Raw genomic sequence first — 18,611 nt, forward strand, 5'->3', positions numbered from 1 at the left:
GAATAAAGTTCCCTGCTCTGTGCTATGGAGCAGCTCTGACCGGATGGTCTAGTGATCCTGCCTGGCTACAGTAGAATGGGGGAGTCTACTGTATGTGATGAGACCGTGGGTTTAGGGGGGACATGGGGCACACCTAGACCCAGCGCAAACCTCTCCCTCCCATGGGGCAATCGCCTTCTCTCCCACACTGTGTGTGTGATGGCGACAGCTCCTGGGGAGTGGCCTGTGGGGAACAACGTGGGTCAGACTCATTTGTCTCTTGCTCTCGCGGGCAGGCAGAGCAGCGAAGCCCCGTACAGCAGAGGGAAGAAGCTGTTGTAGGAGGCAGCCAGCAGCCAGAGCGCAGTGAGGCTCCTCGTCTCCACGGCGGCCGTGATGTACGCAATGGTCAGCTGCGTCTGGACCCAGGCCAGGGCCTTGTACAGCACCGTGGCCTGCCAGGACTTTGCGAGGGAGCGGAGGAAAGGGTGAATCCGGTAATCGGCCTCCACCACCGCGGCCCAGCACAAGAAGCCAAAGACTTGCCCTGGGCGGAGCCCGTGCCACCAGGCTGAGAAGGCGAAGGTGGCCCCCAGGGGGTGGGCTGGGCTGCGCTGGAAGATGAGTCTCCTCAGCCACCGGGTCGTACTCTTGTTCCAGGTCCTGGTGAAGAGGGCGACGCGGTGGGTCGTCTCCAAGGTCCAGATGTCTGCGTCGGAGAGGTCTACCCCTCCGCCGGGGTGGTGGCCAAGCTGCAGCCCAAAGCCGGCTGCGTGGAGGAGAGCCTCGTCCAGCGCCCACTGGGAGTAATACGCCAGTCTGAAGAGGAGGGCGGAACGCCACATGACGTAGACGCAGCCAAAGCCAGCGCAGTCCGTCATGCGGGCCAGTGGGGCCGTGCTGTCCCTCAGGGCCGTTCTCAGCAGGTGCAGAGCCAGGGCATGAAGGACTTTCTGGCCCACAGCTCTCAGCACGGGCGCGGGGTGGGAAGCACCTGAGCACTGGATCTGCGCCTCAAATCTCCTAAAGGAGCACAGGGGGCCTCCCAGCAGGGCCGGGAAAAAGAGCAGGTAGCTGCATAGAGGCAGTGCCCGCAGCAGCATTTCCCTGCCCTCAGAGGCAATTGTCACCTTCCGCTCGTGGATATCCAGAGCCAGCGACGTGACCTTCTGGGTCTGCAGCATGAGGGAAGAGAGGGCGATTGTCAACCTGCGAGAGGGAGAGCAAGACAGCAAGTGGCCGGGAAGCGAGTGGAGTCCCGTGGTGTACGCCCTGGCTGGGGGTCGCCTGCAGCGACATGGAGCCGCACGCCCAGGGTGTGGACAGGGTCACGCTCTGCGGCAGGTGCCCTTTGGAGGCACGGCCTCGGGAAAGTGCAGGAGCACTGTTCCAGCTCCGCCCCCGTCCATGGGGGGTTGGATGGAGGAGCATTCTGGCTACACGGGGCTCTACCCTACCTGTACAAACGTCAGGCCGTAGCAGGCAGAGCTCTCCCTCGGCTTCTCTCTCCGTGCTGCTAACGGGAATCACTTCAGGAGTGGGGAATAAAAGGCTCGGGAGCCAGATGTGGCCCCCGGCTTGCCTGGATCTGGCCCCTGAGTCTCGGGGCCTCCCCGCCCAGCATTGGGAAGCCCACGCTCGTGCTCCAGCCCTCTCGCCCTCCCCTTGCGGGGCTGGAGCATACAAAATCCACTCTCCAGGCCCCCTAGGCTCTGGTGTGTGAGGGGAATGTGGGGAATGTCTTTCTCCTCAGTCAGGGGCCACGTCAGTGAGAGTTTGGGTTTTTTTTTCCTTCTTACTTGTGTGCGGCCCTCGACTCAAAAAAGGTTCCCCACCCCGGCACGCAGCCACTAACCACTTGCCTGGCCTGCTGCTCTTGTTTCCTTGCCTGAGGCGGCTGTACCACCCTGCTGCATGTCCAAAAACATCACAAGAGCCGAAACCTATGGCCGCGGCGAGCCAGCGTGGCACTCCCACATGCAGCACCAGACTCATGTTCCCCACACCCGGGCCTTTCGTCCCAAACATGCCCAGCGACCGCCTGGCTATTTGCTGTGGGCCTGCTCTGCGTCTGTACGCTCCCCTGAACGTGCCTGGTACCATCCCTACATCTGCCTCTTGCCGGGAGGAGCCAGCCGGTCCCAGTCCACACACACAGTTTGGGCTGCCCCCCTGGGACAGCTGAGTCAGGACAAGGAGGGGAGCAGCCTGATACCCCGATGGACAAGAAGCGATTCCAACACCATCAGCACGGCCCTGGGGCTAAGGGATGCAGATTTGGGAGTTCGACTGCCCCTAAGGCCCAGGCCGATTCTGCTCTGTTACACCCACACAGCCCACAATCATCTGGACTAGTCTCATGCAAAAGCTGGGCCGGGCCCTTTCATTCAAGGAATCACGGGCTTGCGCCATGCGGCCTGATACCTGAGGCAGGGGGCTCCTGGCAGATAATGCTCTCGGTAGTGCAAGGCCAGGTGGCAGAGGGTCTGCCAGGACATCTGCAGCACGAAGGCGCAGGTGTGGACCTGCCGCGGGCTGACGGAGTGGAAAATGACCACGGAGCAGACGGCGGGGAGGAAGAGCAGCAAGGCGTACGGTCCCATGGCAGCGCACGCTAGCAGGCTGCCTCCCGCCAGGAGTAAGAGGTACCTGCAAGAAAGCAGAGAGGTTTGCAAAGGCTTTCCGAGGGCACGGTGGTTCAGTGGGGTGGGGGTTGCCCCTGCGCTACAGGCTCATAGCCTATGGGGGAGGTGAGGTTCTTGATTCTCTCCTGGGCTGGCTTTGCCCTCCGGTGGACTATGTCTACCCTGCAGGCTTTTTGTGCAAGAAGCTTTTGTTGGAAGAAATCTTCTGCAAAAGCTTCTTGCACAAGAAAGCATCCACACTGCAAAAGCACATCGAAAAAGCGATGCGCTTTTGCGCAAGAGAGCATCCAGACTGCATGGACGCTCTCTCGAAAGTAAGCCCTGATTGGTACGCACAGAACAGCCACCATGGCACCTGCGCTTTTTCCTCTTTCCTGTTTTTGCGTAAAAAAACCCTCTTCCCCATCCACACATGCCGTTTTACGAAAGAACTCTTCTGCAAAAAGCTCTTCTTCCTTGTAGAAAGAGGAACACCCACTGCGCAAAACCCCCGCTGTTCTTTTGATTCTCTTGTGCAAAAATGCGCTTGAGGCATGGACGTGCCGTGAGTTTTTGCGGAAAAACAGGCGTTTTTCTGCAACAACTCTGTAGTGTAGACATAGCCTTGTACAGACTGCCCCTCCCACAGCTCTCCTTGCTTCCCAGTCAGGGCTGTGTCCGCAGGCACCTGAGGGCCACACAGCTCAGGGTAACGCCTTCCTCTTGCTTCATTGCTGGACTCATCCCCCCCTCCCCTGTCAGCCCCAAAGCAGGCTTGGCAAAGTGCTGCATTTTCTCCTCTCCCTCCACCCCAGTCCCTCCTGGGCTCCCTCCTTGGAGGCACTCCAGTACCTAGCCTAGCACGTGGGTCTCTGGGTGAAGCACCTTGTCTCCAAAGCTTTCAAAACTCATCTGCGTAGGCCTGTTCTTTGGCCAGCCCCGCCGCCATGTGGTCCCCAGGCTGACGGAGCCTTAGGGGACCAGTGCTGCTGGGTTTGACGCTACCCCTCTTGCCCACGCGCCTGTCTCTGAACTCCTGCTGCCCCAGTCTCCGGGGCAGCCGGCAAAACAGCCCCACGCTGGGGCTCAGCTCTTCTCGGCAGTGCTTGGCACTCACACAGGGGACGACAGAGGGAACTCATCAGGCCCCCGGAAGCCTGCAGGGGCACGGGGATTTGGTACGTTTCCTGCTCCAGATTTGGCCCCTAACCCGAACGGAGCCCCCTGCTGCTGATCTTCACAAGCACAAAGACCCTGAACATTGCCAGCTCTCTGATTCATCTGACACTTGTCTTGGCTTTAGCTGCCCATTTCTTCCTGTCCCTCCACCCTGTAGAGCCGGGGCAGGGAACCTTTTTGGGCCGGGGGCCACTGACCCACGGCAAAATCAGTCAGGGGCTACACACGCGTGAGAAGCTGGAGTGCCAGCGCAGGCTCCCCAATGTGGGGGTAGTGCTGAGCCTTGGGAGCAGGATCCAGGCAAGCCATGGGTCGCATCTGGCCCCCAGGTCCTAGGTTCCCCACCCCTGCATTAGAGGCCAGGTATCCGTGAACTAACCCGTCGGCCCTGTGGGAATGCTCACAGCCTCCCAATGAGACAGGTGCCCCTTGGGACCTTGTCCCGCTGGCCAGCCAGGCTGCTTTCCAGAGGACAGTAGTCCATGGTGGATACACAGGAAGGGCTCCAGTGAAGTCCTGTGATTTGAGTTTTGTGTCTGAGGAAAGCATCTCCCTGTTGTGGACGACCACCAGTGCAGTCCCCTCTCCCTCAGCCCTGCCCCCGACCCCAGTGCCGACAAGCTGTCCAACTGGGGCACGCAACCCAACCTGATTCGATTTCTAAAGGTGCTGGTGCCCTGCTGCTCATGCTCATGTTGGGAGAGCGGGCGCTTGGCTGCTCTGAAAATGTCACTTTCTGTCTGGCTCATCGTCTCGTTTCCCTGACCCGCAAGTCCCGTTAACTCCAGAAGAGTTGTGTGAACTTGGTGCACTGGTCTCCTCTCACCATTCCTGCCTCAGATGATAACCTGTCACTGCTACCTACATGCCCAACTGCTGGGGTGGGATTTTATAACTCAATTAATTTAGGAGCATGAGTCTCTCTGCAAGTGGGAGACTTGTGCTTCTGAGTCACCTGGGGGCCTTTGAAAATCCCACCTGCGGGTCATAAGTTCTTCACGGATTCCTTGGAAAGAGAGTTAGCCTGTGATCTGGGTGCATATCATCGCTGCATCTTCCTGCCCGATCTCCTGTAGCTCGCAGGACATTAAGCAAGTGATACTTTGTGATTCTCTAGGGCTTTTCATCTACAGATTTCAAAACACTTTACAAACATTAATTACACAGGGTGAAACCGAGGCACAGAGAAGTTGTGATGTGCCCACGGTCACAGTGTAAATCGGTGACAGTCAGGAGGAGATACAATGTTTTCATTCCCAGACCGTTGTTGCAACCTGGCCTGCCCTAGGAAAGAGGAGGGCAAAATTGCCTCACCTGTGAAACCTGCACTTTGAATAGAATTCACCCCCACAGATCAGGAGCATGAAATGAAAGCAAACGTGAACACATACCTGGTGTTTGGCGAGAGAGAGCCAGAGGTGCAGAGAGAGCGAAACAAAAGGGCAAATGGCAACGCAAGCAGCTGGTAGAAAGCTGTAGGGTGAAGAGCAAGTGGTTTTTCCCAGTCCATGGAGAGGGCCTGCCTTCCAAGTGTTAATCCCGCAGTGGTTGTCAGCTCCTAGGGCACCTCGCTGAAGAACTGAAACTCGCATCGTTCACCCTTCTCTTTATAGGGGGCAGGCGGGTGGAGTTCAAGTGGAACCCCAGATAAGCAGCACAGATGGGTCTGGCAGAGAGCAAAGGCAGCATGCTAAGGAAACGAGGTTACCGGGACTCGTGGGCCTGGCCCTCCGCGATACACACAAGGCGAGGCAAAGGAAAACATTCTCTTTGATTTGGTAAATGTTCTTTCTGCTAAGTGCCTAAGCCCCAGGACCGGTGTTCACCTGGAAAACATGTTGCTTCATATTTCGGCTGCTACGCTCCTGAGCCACCTCCTGCTTTTAGCTGACAGGAAGCGTTACCCGCCGCGATAAGAGAGCCACCTTTCCCCACACGCAGCTTAAGCACCGAGCTCTTGGCGGTGGGCGAAGCGAGGTCAGCAATTCTCCGAAGCGGGGCAGTAGCATTTGTGTGTTTCCTTTTCAACAGTCCAGCACAGAGCTGGCTGGAGCCCCCACCCAGTAACCTGGGCACACGCCCCTGGGTGCCTCTGGAAGGCAATGCTCCCCCACTCCCAAGCACAGAGTCGGAGTGCAGAAGAGAAAGTTTGAATGACACCTGCCATCAGTTATGGAACATGCCACAAGCAGGCTTCCTAATCAAGACTGAGTAGGAGCCCTACCCCAGAGTGCGTGGGGCAGGGCCTGCCGCCTCATGTTCTCGAGTGCTGCAACCAAAACTTCCTTCTCTGCTCCCTCCCCACACCCCGCTCTCCGTGGCTGTCCTTGGCCGGTGAGAACCCAGGGTTCAGGGGTGCAGCTGGGTGAGCTCACCTCCCACCCAGTGAAGAAGGCTCTTTGCTTGCTCTGCCCTCAGAGAGCATGTTCTGGTCGCTCACCCCACCAGCCTGGCCGCCTCACCAGCCTGGCCGCCTCACCAGCTGCTCATTCCGCTCGCTACCCCCTTGTTTGCCAGCCAACTGTCTGTTACCTTCTACTCCCACCTGCCTTCCTGCTGTGACCTGCGCGTGTCAGTCTAGGTGATTTTCAGCTCTTAGCAGGCGTGGCAGAACCACTGCCCCACCGCACGGGGATTTCCGCTTTAACAAGGAGGCTCTTAATGAAGCCCGGAGGAAGAGTTAAAGCAGAGGGACCTTTAGAGAGAGTCCACGTCCCCTAGCTGGGACACCCTGGATTTTCAGAGTGTGCTGGTATTTGAGCCCTGGCTTAACAAGAGCCTTCCAGCTGAGGGGGACCCCTCGTTTGGGATAGGTTGAGCACAGTTCGGCTCCCCGTTATTCATACAGCAATGACAACATGGCTAACTATTTCACTGCCCCTGCAGTCAGTACTGGAGTGATTTGTAACCCAGCACCAGCCACAGTGGATTGCTTTGAGCGACACTGCTCTGTCTGCTGGATATTTAAGCAGAGTAAATCTATTCATGTCGACAGAACTGTCCTGTCCATAGGATGGTTCAGGGCAGCTGCCCCAGGCCCTGCACTTTGGGGGCCCCGCAGCGGTCACCTCAACCATTCTATGGACGGGTCCCAGGGTGGACCAGGGTTACTTGAGGGAAGGGACCCGGTCTGGGGCAGCAGCAGGGATCACTACCCCCACACTCACTGTGGTGGCAGGATCCGGAGCAGCCCAGCAGCCTGCTCTGTTCCTTCCTGCCCCGTTGCTCTCTCCCAGCCCGCTGCGCCCCACCTCTCTGCGGCACCGAGAAGCAGAGTGCCGCAGTCTCAGCATGTGCCACTCCCCACCACCATGGAGAAGCGGGGCAGGGTGGAGTAGGCTGCTGGGCTGCTCTAGCTCCCACCACTGCAGTGAGGAGGGGGCTGACTCCTGCTGCCACCCCATTCCAGGCCCCTGTAATCTCCCGGCTCTGGTTGGTTGGGGGAAGGGCAGGAAGGGGCCTGCGGTGGAGGGATTTGTCCTGGGCCCCTTGCCTGGGACACTGGGGATGAGGGGAGTAGTCTCAGGCCCGTGCTTCCGCAAGGGATGGCCCTGCATGTAAACAGAGTTTGCTCCTGAAGTCTCTTTGTGTCCCAGCTAACTGTCAGGTGAGAATTGACGCAGTCCCTGCTTATATTAGGATTATTCACCACAGCTTGGCTGTGTCCCCGGCCAGTTTACTCTCAGTATGACATAGGTGTGTAACTCTAGCCTCACCAGCCCTCCTCCGTGGTTTAAAACATGGGCCTGAGGGTATAACAGAGAGCTCCTGGGGCCAAGCATCCAGCACCCAGCACCCATGGGCTGTTCTGTAGCTGTGCTGCTCCCCGTGGGCACTGGCCTGAGAGTCCCTCACTCCAGGGAAGGTCTGAGGTCCTGGCCTGCATTTAGTCAGCTGACGTTGCTGCATGGAACAGAAGGGTATGGGATGTCCTGCTTCAGAATTTCTAAAGAGGATTCACAGCATGCAGGTGAGGAGCTGAGGGCCCTGCGCAAAGGGATTGACCCCACGACCTTAGGGGCTAAAGCCATGTGCCTCTACCAGGTGAGCGAAAAGGCAACTGGCCCTCAGCTAGGGCTGTAGAGCAGACTTGCTCTCCCTAGTCAGTGGTGTCTGCCTCTACGTTACACAAGGAGGGCAGGAAGCTGTTGGCAGTGAGAAATGAGACCATGGAGCAGTAGCTTCCTATCTGGGATTTCAGTGCAGTGTGCAGGCTGGTCCCTCCTGGGGGACCGGTGTGAGACTTTCAGGCACCACCGGAGGGGCTGTGGGATGGGGAAGAGGGGGCTGCATGGCCTCATTCAAGGCACCATGCATAGCCCCACCCTGCTGGGGGCTCCAGCCCGCCTCTGATCCCTCCCAGGCAGCCAGCACAGCCTCTCCCTGCTTGGAGCCCCAGTCTGCCCCCCCCCTTCCCTGTCAGCTGGACTTGTGCAGGCTCCGGCGCGAGCCCCATGCGGCCCGCCTGATGAGCAGAGCCGGCGCAGCCAGGTTTCGCGGGTGGTGCACATCGGCCCTCGTGCACACAACAAAATTTATTCCCCACGTGGATGTCAAACATCTGCACCAGGACGGAGGGACCATGCCCCCCCCCCCCTCCTGCCAGCCAGGGGCCACCAATCTGTCCTCCGCCCCCCCATGCCCCGCCCACACAGCCCGCCCCCCCGCGCTGCCCCCCCCATGCCCCGTCCCGCGGAGGGGCGGGGCCACGCCCGCAGCCGGGCGAGCGCGCCGAGCGACCGCGAGCCCCGCCCCTCTGCCGGCCAGGGCGGCCAATCGAGCGCAGAGCGGCCGCCGCGGGGGAGCGCGCAGGCTGCGGCGTCGCCGGCCGAGCGGGGAAGATGGCGGAGCGGGCGCAGAGCAGGTGAGGGGGGCGCGGGGCGGCCTGGGGCCCCCGACGGGGGGGGGGAGGGGGAGCGACACGCGGCGCCGCGCTCGGGACCCGCCCCCCAGCGCAGCCCCGCGGGGGCGGGGCCGGGCCCCTGGGAGCTGCGGCCTAGTGGGCGGGGCGGGGCGGGGCGGGGGAGCTTCCTTCCACCCCCCGAGGCCTGGAGGGGGGGGCGCTGCGCGGGCCCCGCAACCGGTCTAGGCGCATGCGCAGCCTGAGGCGAGTCGGGGGGGCCCCCCCAGCGGGGTTGCCTGGGTAACAGTCTGATCAGGGTCCCAGCCTATGGGTCGGGACCCCACAGGGGTGGCAAGTGCCCCCCCCGCCTGGCCCCGCCAGCTGTGACCCTCGGCCCAGCACTGCCCCCCCTGCAGACCTGCCCCCCTGCTCAGTGGAGCCGCCACTCCCCAGCCCTCTCAGGGTGCTTCTGTGTCTCCAACAAAGGGTCCTGCAGCACCTCAGGGGACTAACAAAACACGTAGCTCGGGGTCACCACCCAGTCGATCAGGATCTACCAGTCGATCTTGCAGCCTCTGGCAGGGGATCCTGACTGGTTTGGCCAAGAGGCTCTCAAGTGCCGGCTCTTCAGCTACTCGTCCCCTCACTGCTGCACATCTCCTGCCCTTTGCCTGGGAGCTTCCCCCTGCCCCCGGGAGCCTCCTGCTTGCGGTACAGAGCAGGGAAGGGAGAGGAGGGGCGCTGATGTCAGGGTGCCCCCCTCCCACCCTGTATATCTCCACAGAATGAGGTGAGGGGGGACAACAGGGGCCTGGGATGGAGGGAGTTTGCTGGCTGCTTTTGGGAGTGGTGCAGGGCCAGGGCAGGGGTGAGCCTGCCTCATCCCCACTGCACCACCACCCAGGAGCCACCTGAGGTAAATAGTGTCCAGCTGGAGCCATCTCCAAACCCCTGCTCCAGTCATGTACCCCCCTCTACATCCCAAGGCCCTGCCATGGCCCACAGCCCCCCCAACCCAAACTCCCTTACAGAGCCTGCACCCTGAACCCCCTCCTGCACCAGCTACCTGCCCCAGGCTCAGCTCAGAGCCCCCTCACACTCCAGATCCCTTAGCCCAAGACCAGAGCCTGCACCCCACGAAGGAGGCGGGGCCAGGGTATTTGGGTTTGAGGTAAATCCTGGATTGCACTTAAATTCAAAAAGTGATCTTGTGCTTAGAAAGGTTGGAGATCCCAGACGTAGATGGTATCGTGAGCTTTCGTGGGCACAGCCCACTGTTTCACATGACCAGAGTTTTGAGTTGGGTCTGCACATCCTAAACTCTCCAGTCACCTGAAGAAGTGGGCTGTACCCACGAAAGCTCATGATACCATCTACATGTTTTGTTAGTCTTTAAAGTGCTACCAGACCATTTGTTGTTTTTTTTAATTTATCCTGTAGAGACTAATTCGGCTACCCCCTGAAGCTTCCTTTCTTTATGTGTGACTATAATGTTCCCTATAAACTAGGAATGTAAAATCCCATGTAATTGGTTCACTGGTTAAATGTATGGTTTAAAGGGGAAGTTGGGTGGGGGGAGCTGGAGTGCCCCCCTTTCCCTGCTGCCACAGGCAGGGGCTGCACCGGCAGGGCTGGAGTAGCTCTTGTCCATGACAAACCTCCTCAGCGGTTGGAGGAAAAACAAAGCAGAGGTGTTCATGAATCTAGAAAGAGTGGCTATTTTTAAATATTAGTTTCTTGGCGGAGTGATGGATTTTAAAAACTCACATTTAAAGCCCAGGGGATTTTTTCCCACTGGTTTATACAGTTATAAATTGGGGTGCTCGAGTGTCTTTTTGAATGTGTGAGATCTTCTGAACTATGGAACTGAGTGAAAATATCGAGGGGATAGGTGCAAGTGGGGTAGGATCTGTTAGAAAAAAATCTACCCATGCAGATTAAGTTTCTGTCTTGGCCTTAAAAAGCAGTATGTGTTATTTCTTTTAATGTTAATCTTTGGTTGCAGTGTGAAGATTGCTCCTGGAGCTGTTGTCTGCGTGGAAAGTGAAATCAAGGGAGATGTAACTATTGGTAAGAGAGACTACGACATTTCTTCTTTTTCCATCTTCTTCCCCAGAAGCACTGTCCTTATTGAATTGAATTAGTTCTACTGAAAAGGGAAGGTAGCGTATGGAGCGCCAGGTCTCTGGAAGAGAATGAATACCAAGGATTTAGAGGCCGAATACCATATGTTCTCCAGTAAGTAATTTGATGGATTTGGCCTCTGTGGAGGTAATCTAGCCAGAAGTGAAAACTAGTATGTTAAATTCTGTCTTGATGTAAGTGCTGTTGGTATTTCCTTTGATGCAGTGAAGACCTCAGCAGTGACACATGTAGTCTGGCTCACCATGAAAAGCATTACACATTTTGTCACACAGCACCCCCTTGCAGTGCCCTCAGTCTGAGCTACTCATACCTTTCAAAGTTATGAATATATATCAGTGTAGACTAGAGAACAATTTAGAAGAAAAGTGGTAGCTATGGCTTCAAACAGTAGCTATGGTTTCATACACACGTGCATAATTTACACACAGGCCCATTGAAATTCATGGGACTATACAAATGCATGAAGCGACTCATGTAAGCATTTGCAGAAGTGAGAGCTAGGATCTTTCTTTTTTGTTCTTTATAGTATGGCACCACGGTTTGCATAGTTAACCTTGGTTAGTGGAAGTTAAGGATGCATGTACGTACCTCTGTGAAATCTGCCCTTCAAGAATTAGTTGGATTCTCTTGTGTTTTAAAGTGGAAACCCAGGAATGCTGAATTAAGGTTGCCCTGTCAAACGAGAACTCGAATCCTGAACTCTGGCCCTGTCAAGGAGTCACCCTACCATCTCTTCTTGCAGAGTATCACAAATTCGCACCCAGAACATTGCTTTTATTGTTTGCCTCAGGTATCTACACCGCTAGTCCTAAACCCCCATCTACCTAACTCTTCTACAGGCAGATTCCCATAAATGTGCAGAACAGCAAGCAGGATCTGGGCCTGGCCTTTGCTTTTTCTCCAGAGCTGCATGAATCCTGTGTATGGAGACATGCCATCTCTGTGGGTAATGGCCATTGTAACTGTAGGGTTCAGTTCTCTTTGTACAAAACATGGCAGGTTTAGGCCTGTAATACAAAGTGAGCAGTTATTGCCTTCAGTATGTTTTTTGCCAATCAGAAATTTGGGCAGAGGGAAGAATCCTGTATTTGTCTGACCATAAAGAGTACCGCAGAGTCCACCCACTACCCAGTACAGATTGTAGTAGTCTAGCTTTCCCAGTGTCACTGATGAAATGAAACTGTGGTGGACGGAGATAGTGGTGTGAGCGTATTTATTCAGATCATAACTCTTGGGGCAGGGTTAAGATTGCCTGGCATTCTTATTTCAGAAGCACAGCCTGAACTCTTAATAGCATTTGGATTTTGTTTGCAATTCTGACATTCTTGAACAGGGATGCTTGTTCTCCAAGGACACACCGGAAGGCTGGCAGGTCCAGTGCCTTAACCACAAGCCCATACTGCCTTTCAGAGGAGTTGAAATATATTTTTCCTATGTTTCAAGTGGTCATTTCCATATCCCTCTCCTTTGTTTCTGGAATTCTTGTGGTGGTGAGGCACACATGACACATCCTCAAACCATTTCCCCACTTGGGGCCTTCTCTCTGATTTCAGTAATATCTGTTGTTTAGATTCTGCTTGTCATGAGCTTATCTTGTTTCCACAGGACCTAGGACAGTGATTCATCCTAAAGCGCGAATCATTGCAGAAGCAGGACCAATCGTGATTGGTGAAGGCAACCTCATAGAAGAGCAGACACTGATCATAAATGGGTTAGTAAGAATCTTTATAATGCTGTTGGAGGCACTAATATTTCTGCTTAACGCCATCACTGGTAGTCTCAGTGGGGGGCTCATGACTGAAAGAACATAGAAGATAGATTTTCTTTTAGAATGTGTCAGTCCAGAACTGGACAGTGCATGGGAAGCCTCTGCTTTGCCTCCCGGTGTGGTACCTGTTCTGACCTAAGCAGAGGCCTGGCTCCTCCAGGGCTGTCAAACTGACATCTCACACAAGGACTGCAATTTGCTTACCAGAAGTGGGGGTACTTCCCACAGCTGCACATACCATCTGGTCAGAACTGATTATAACCTTTGGGGACAGGAGAGAGCTGGCCTAGGTTTCAATACAGCATTTGACCCTACAACTCTCTCATCCCAGTACTGTTATCCAGCTCCTCAACTACAAGGTCATGTTTACATGGCCTGGGTTTATTTAAGGTGTGGCTGCTGGTCTAAACCCTTCCCGCTCCTCCTCCTCCCCCGAAAGAGAGAGAAACTTTCATCACCGTGTTAGAAACATGAATTATTTCCATTTGTGCTTATAGAATACATTTGTCGCTTTGCCTAAAAAATCGTCTCAGATTTTTCTGTCAGCTTCATGATAAAATTGGGAGATATGCCCTAAAAACCAGACTGTCACCCTTTTAAAAATAGCTGGCTTACAATGTTGTAGCATGTTCCTTAAGATTTGTGTAGCGTGTAGTTAGGGCCTGGGCATGAGCAGTTTTTGCCTTCATAGCAGTATTGGGGAGCAGCAGTCACACAGCAAAACTGGGGTCTATAAGTTGCCATTGCCTGTTTTCTGTTTCACTCTGAAATGGCCTCTCTGAAAAGCAGTATAAGGAGGGTAGGACTTAGGAAACAGCTCTTTTCATCCCTCTCTGTATTCTCAGTATTTCATCACTACTGAGATTCAAAAACTGACGTTGAGTTTGCTGTGTTCAATTTGAGGTTCACCTTGACCCCCGCTGCAGGCGTGCGGTCAAGAGAACATTTTACAAAACTCTCGAAGCTCATTAGAAATATTTCTATGATTATTAAAAGTTCCAGTTTTTACAGGTCTCCTTCAGACTAACTCCTTCCTCTGTTCTGCCTGCATCTTCAGCACTGCAGCAGCATTATGTGGGAATCTAGAAATTAAGCTGACTAGTCACTCTTCATTGTCGAGGCTGGGAGAAATGCACAAGTAAACAAACCATCATGTTTAGAAGTAAATGAGATTATTAAATCCTAAACATTTACACAATCATAAATGCTGTATTAATTTTAGGGAAGGAAGCTTCTTTTCTTTCACTTGATCTCTAAGGAGACACTCCCCTTTGAAATCAGATTCTAAATATATTCTTCAATCCTCTTGCAGATATCCTGAAAACATTACCCCAGACATGGAAGATGTGGAACCAAAACCAATGATCATTGGCACCTATAATGTTTTTGAAGTTGGCTGCTGTATCCTTGCTAAGCAGTGATGTAAATAACACTTGAACACGTTGGGCTTCTGTACTTTCAAAGCATTATACAAACGTTAACTAACAGTCATACCATTCCTGTGAGGTAGCTAAAGTTCATTCCCTTTTGGGGTGCGTCTAGACTACAAGCCTCTTTCGAAAGAGATCATCTAGACAGCCACAAGACTTGCGAAAAAGCAATACACTATTTCAAAAGATTGCGCCCAGGCAATCTGTGCACTCTCTTTTGAAAAAGCCCTGTTTGCATTCAAGAATGCCTTTTTTCGAAAGAGCTCTTTCGAAAAAAGGCGTTCTTCCTCGTAAAAGTAGGCTCACCAAATCGAAAAAAATGCCGCATTCTTTCGATTTAATTTCAAAAGAACGCAACGGCAGTCTAGATATGTGTGAAGTTTTTTTGAAAAAAGGCCACTTTTTTCGAAAAAACTCCATAGTCTAGATACACCCTTCCAGAAGTGAAAAATAGTCACAGAAGAGTCAAGTGACTTGCCCAAGATATCATAACAAGTCTGAGCAAACAAGAGTTAGAATTTGGGGCTTCAAAGTCCATTAGCACATCTGCCTATCTGGGACTTGTACCCAAGAGTTTTATTTATGTGCTGTGTAAGTCCTTGCATAGCTTTTTTACACCAGCTTGGGCACTAGAGAGAAGAATCATAAAGAAAACAAATATGTGCGTGGTATATTTGATGTAAGACACTAGTCGACTAGTGATGCGACTAGTCGCTTCCCCCACCCTTGCTGCCTCTATCAGAGAAATGCAGCAAGGCGGGGGGCAGGAACCGGTGCTGGGGGGAGCCAGCTTAAAAGCCGGTTCCCCTCAGCACCCTCTCCGTGGGGGGTAGGGGAGGCAGAGGCACAGCGGAAACAGTGCGAGCAGGGACTGAAGCAGTCTCCACTCCTGCACTGCAATTCCGCTTTTGCAATTCCGCTTCTAAAGGAAGCTCTGCACTCCCGGTGGGGCTTCCGCTTTTTGAACTGAACCCTAACTCTTGCTACAGTTCAGAGGCAGAGGCACCCTTATAGACTAATGGAATAGTGGATAGAAACCCCATCCACTATTCAATTAGTTAATTAACCTGAATGGAACATCCCTGGTGCGGGAGCCACAACCTCTCGTTTGCAGTGTTGAAGAACGTGGAGATAATTTTTGTTTAGTCAGCAGAGGGCGACTCTTGACGCTTCAGTTTGAAGCTCCAGTTAGTCGTTTGAAAACACGCATCTTTATATGAAATAACATGGCGCTTTAGGGCTTTCAGGACACAGGAAGCATGAAATCCCTTTCTGGATTCAATGTGACTAAAAAAAAAAGGTGAACCATTAAGCAGTAGTAATTTCCTAGGTTGTCAAACAGTAGGCCTTTCTGTGTGTCTTCTTGGAGTACAACAGCCATTAGCTTCTGCGTACTGCCTGAGCAACGAAAATTGGTATAGGACACATACCTTTGTGTCCATGAGCACCTTCTGTCATGGGTTAGGGGCTTATATTTGTTTTTGAAGGAGGGGATATTTGTTGCTGGGAGTTTGGGGAAAGGGAAATGCCTAAGGGCTTAGAATTATGTATTTCCTTTAACAGCTGTAACTTGTAGGTTCACAAGCGATGAAAATGGGAGATAACAATGTAATTGAATCGAAAGGTAAGTGATACTAATTGTGTCTTCCTGCTGAAATCATCAAATGCGTCTTTGGCAGGTTTGATGCTGCTTACATTGTTTTGTTCTGTTAAAGCCAGGGCTGGGGAGGGGAGGGTGTTCTGTATATTTGCCTGTGGTATAAGATCTAGTGCAGCATTGATTCAGCTTTTGTTATGTCTTCTCTCGGGCTGCATGTCCAGTAGGAAAGAAAAGGGGAAAGGTATGTTTTAAACATGGTAGCTGGTCAGGATAAACCTTGGTGAGGAATCTGACTAAGCAGCGCACGTTAAAACTACAACTGCCTTTGTCTGCGTTAGAATTATAACAGTTTGGCGTTCACTCCACTTTTTTTTTTTTTTTTGGACTATCCCCGGTCCTGGCAGCCGGTTGGACTATATTACTGGCCGCCTCTAATCCTTGTGGTTCCAGGCGGCTAGCAGTGTTCCCATTTGAAAGCACAGAGCACAGCAGCTTGAAAGCCACTTTTAATTGTGGTGAAGAGGGACAGAGTGCAGTTGGTAGATTCCATTCTTGCTCCAGAGCTACTGAATTGGGATCAAGAGTTTCAAGTTGTCTTTCCTGATGACTTGAACTTTTGGATGTTAGTATATAAAAGCTAAACTGTTCAAGCACATCTGATAAGTACATGGATAGGAAACAGATTGGTAACCAAGGAAGACCTGGGAGTGAAATTAAGACTTAGTTGTTCTGGGAGCCAGAACACACCCTGGCTGTGCCCAGGTTTGGGGAAGGGCTCAAAGATCACTTGGAGCTAGCTGTGGGGTGCTCCCTCTCTGTGGCCCTGCACTGTGTGCACCTCGCAGGATTATTGGCTCGCGCCAGAGCAGCTGCGTGCACACTCGATAACTATGTATGCAGCTTCCTTCCTGTGAGATTGAAGTGAGAGAGATTTTATTTGCATGTTGTATTGGGAACCTGGGACCAGGTGGGAGTGCAGGGAAGGCTGAGTTGCCTAGAGAGACTGAGGCATGGAAGTGAGAGCCCTGTGCAGTTACAGGAGGGAGCAGGGTGGGAGGCAGGTCTGTCAGCTGGCAGGAAGGTCAGTAGAAATGAGAGTAGAGGGGGCTGGGCAAGCAAAAGGGGTGTTTGAGACCAGGATGGCCGTTTGAATGTATGTGACTATTGCTCTTCCTGACTCTCAGCGCTCTGGTTGCTTTGATTGTTTCTGCCTCCCCTTCCCAGTCACAGCAAGGGTTTTGTCGTCTTTTGCAGCCTTCGTGGGCAAGAATGTGATTCTGACCAGTGGCTGCGTCATCGGGGCCTGCTGCAACATCAGCACGCACGAAGTGATCCCGGAGAACACCGTGATCTACGATGCAAAGTGCCTTCGCCGAGTGCAGACCGAACGGCCACAGGTGGGGGTGCCCTCCTGGCAGGGCAAACCGTTTGCCGCGCTCCGCAGCCGATCGTTCCCATCTGCCTAAAGCGGGCGTGCTGCTCCAGACACAAGCAGAGAGCAGCTCAGTGTGATCGAGGAGGGGGAAGCGAAGTCAGATGTGCAGGGGTTTCTTTCAGCTGGAAAGCACCTTGGCACTCCAAAGGCTGGCCCTCCTTAACAACCTGGCACAGTCCCTCTGGGGCACCATTTCAGGTTCACCATTTTGCTCATCTGGAAGCACATTTAGTCTTGAGAGCTTTTTAACCAACCAGGAGGTTTCATTTAATTCCTTCCATACAGTTGGTCTGCAATATGTCACAACTCTCAGGGCCAAACATTGAGGGCCCTTCACCTAGGAAATACCTGCAGCATGTCTCCATAGTTGCCCAATTCAGCAGAAACACCTGCATTGTGCACTCAGGTTAGGCCACTCGGCGTGCCTGTGTTCAACCAGCCATCCGTTCTGTCTCCGTAATGTGCACCTTTTTTCCAAGTGGACTATCCCCTGCCCTTGCAGGGGGTTGGATTACATTCCTGACCATCTCTAATTCCAGGCAGTTAGCAGTGTTCCTATTTGAAAGCACAGAGGCCAGCCATTTGAAAGCCACTTTTAATTGGGGTTACAAAGGGCTTTGGCCCAGGGCCTCTCTAAAGCATGCTGGTGTCCAGGCGCCTTGGCTTTATGCAGATTGTGCGGCTGGCACCAGTTGGCTGTGCACTGTTAGACTCTAGCACCCCAGTGAAGTGCTCCAGCGTCGGTGGGAGCCTGCCCATACAGATCATGGGGCAGGCTTGGGGCCTAAGTCAGATGACTTGTGTCCCTGAAATGACTTGTAGAGCTAACACGCCTTTGTTTCTTACCCCTTGCCAGCACTTTGCTAATCACATGTTGTTCCTTGTAGCCACAAACGCTGCAGCTGGATTTCCTGATGAAAATCCTACCAAATTATCACCATCTAAAGAAGACCATGAAAATGACATCTACTCCTGCAAAGAGCTGAGAGTTTTCACCCTCCTCAGGTATCATTCCTTCCTCTGCAGAAGGAGTTGATTTGGGAATTTCCCCTCCCTTTCTAGCACTCCCCACGCACACAGGAAGTAGCTGATCTTTCCTCCTGCATTCCATTCGGGGAAAACTGTTCTGTTTTGTTTTGACTATTTATATTTAGTAAAATATCTGGATCTGAAGTCTGGCGATTGCCTGAGTTCTAATATTGTGCACGATTCCTTCTAGGGATTCCTTCTAATGTCACCAGTTCCTCTTGTGATAAGACAGAAATTGTCTTTCAGAGGAGCACAGAAGTGGCAGAGGATTAGAGAGTATTCCGGGGCTTGTGTTATGCTATTAATAAAGATGCTACCCTCCCAACTTTGTGATTTTAATGATCCTATTCCATCTTGAAGACTTTCAGCCAAGAGTAATGTTCCAATGAATAGTGGCATCCGGGCCTAGCAGGACAGTCAATAATGCCTGTTCTTATTTACTGCTGTTATGTTAGCACCTCCAGGGGCCCACAGTTTGCAAGCTAAGTAAAGTCAGTGGTCTGAATGGATTGACTCCTGCGATCTTATCTCAGCTCTGCTTCCTGCGTGTGGTGGTGGGAAAGGCAGACAGTTTGCCCA

At 53.1% G+C, this 18,611-nt stretch overlaps 2 protein-coding genes across 6 annotated transcripts; one reads left to right on the forward strand and one right to left on the reverse strand.

The window, feature by feature from the left end:
• Positions 1-221: 221 nt before the first annotated feature.
• Positions 222-4,531, reverse strand: MBOAT4 (membrane bound ghrelin O-acyltransferase MBOAT4). Its single transcript, XM_089778208.1, has 3 exons — positions 4,431-4,531; positions 2,404-2,628; positions 222-1,188 (listed from the first exon to the last, which is right to left on the reverse strand). The coding sequence occupies exons 1-3, from the start codon at positions 4,529-4,531 to the stop codon at positions 249-251; spliced, it is 1,266 nt and encodes a 421-aa protein (XP_089634334.1). The 3' UTR covers positions 222-248.
• A 3,963-nt stretch (positions 4,532-8,494) lies between these two features.
• Positions 8,495-18,357, forward strand: DCTN6 (dynactin subunit 6). Of its 5 annotated transcripts, XM_075929339.2 has the most exons (8): positions 8,495-8,646; positions 10,631-10,695; positions 12,376-12,481; positions 13,851-13,939; positions 15,545-15,592; positions 16,823-16,965; positions 17,891-18,008; positions 18,223-18,357. In XM_075929339.2, the coding sequence occupies exons 1-7, from the start codon at positions 8,624-8,626 to the stop codon at positions 17,987-17,989; spliced, it is 573 nt and encodes a 190-aa protein (XP_075785454.1). In that variant the 5' UTR covers positions 8,495-8,623; the 3' UTR covers positions 17,990-18,008; positions 18,223-18,357. The 5 variants fall into 5 exon arrangements, with proteins under 5 accessions (XP_075785454.1, XP_075785453.1, XP_075785457.1 ...); XM_075929338.2 differs by having other exon boundaries at positions 17,891-18,357; XM_075929342.2 differs by lacking the exon at positions 10,631-10,695 and adding an exon at positions 10,742-10,863 and having other exon boundaries at positions 8,524-8,646; positions 17,891-18,357.
• The last annotated feature ends 254 nt before the right edge of the window (positions 18,358-18,611 follow it).

The sequence above is a fragment of the Pelodiscus sinensis genome, chromosome 4, assembly GCF_052426305.1.
Source record: "Pelodiscus sinensis isolate ZL-2025 chromosome 4, ASM5242630v1, whole genome shotgun sequence".
Lineage (NCBI taxonomy): Eukaryota > Metazoa > Chordata > Testudines > Trionychidae > Pelodiscus > Pelodiscus sinensis.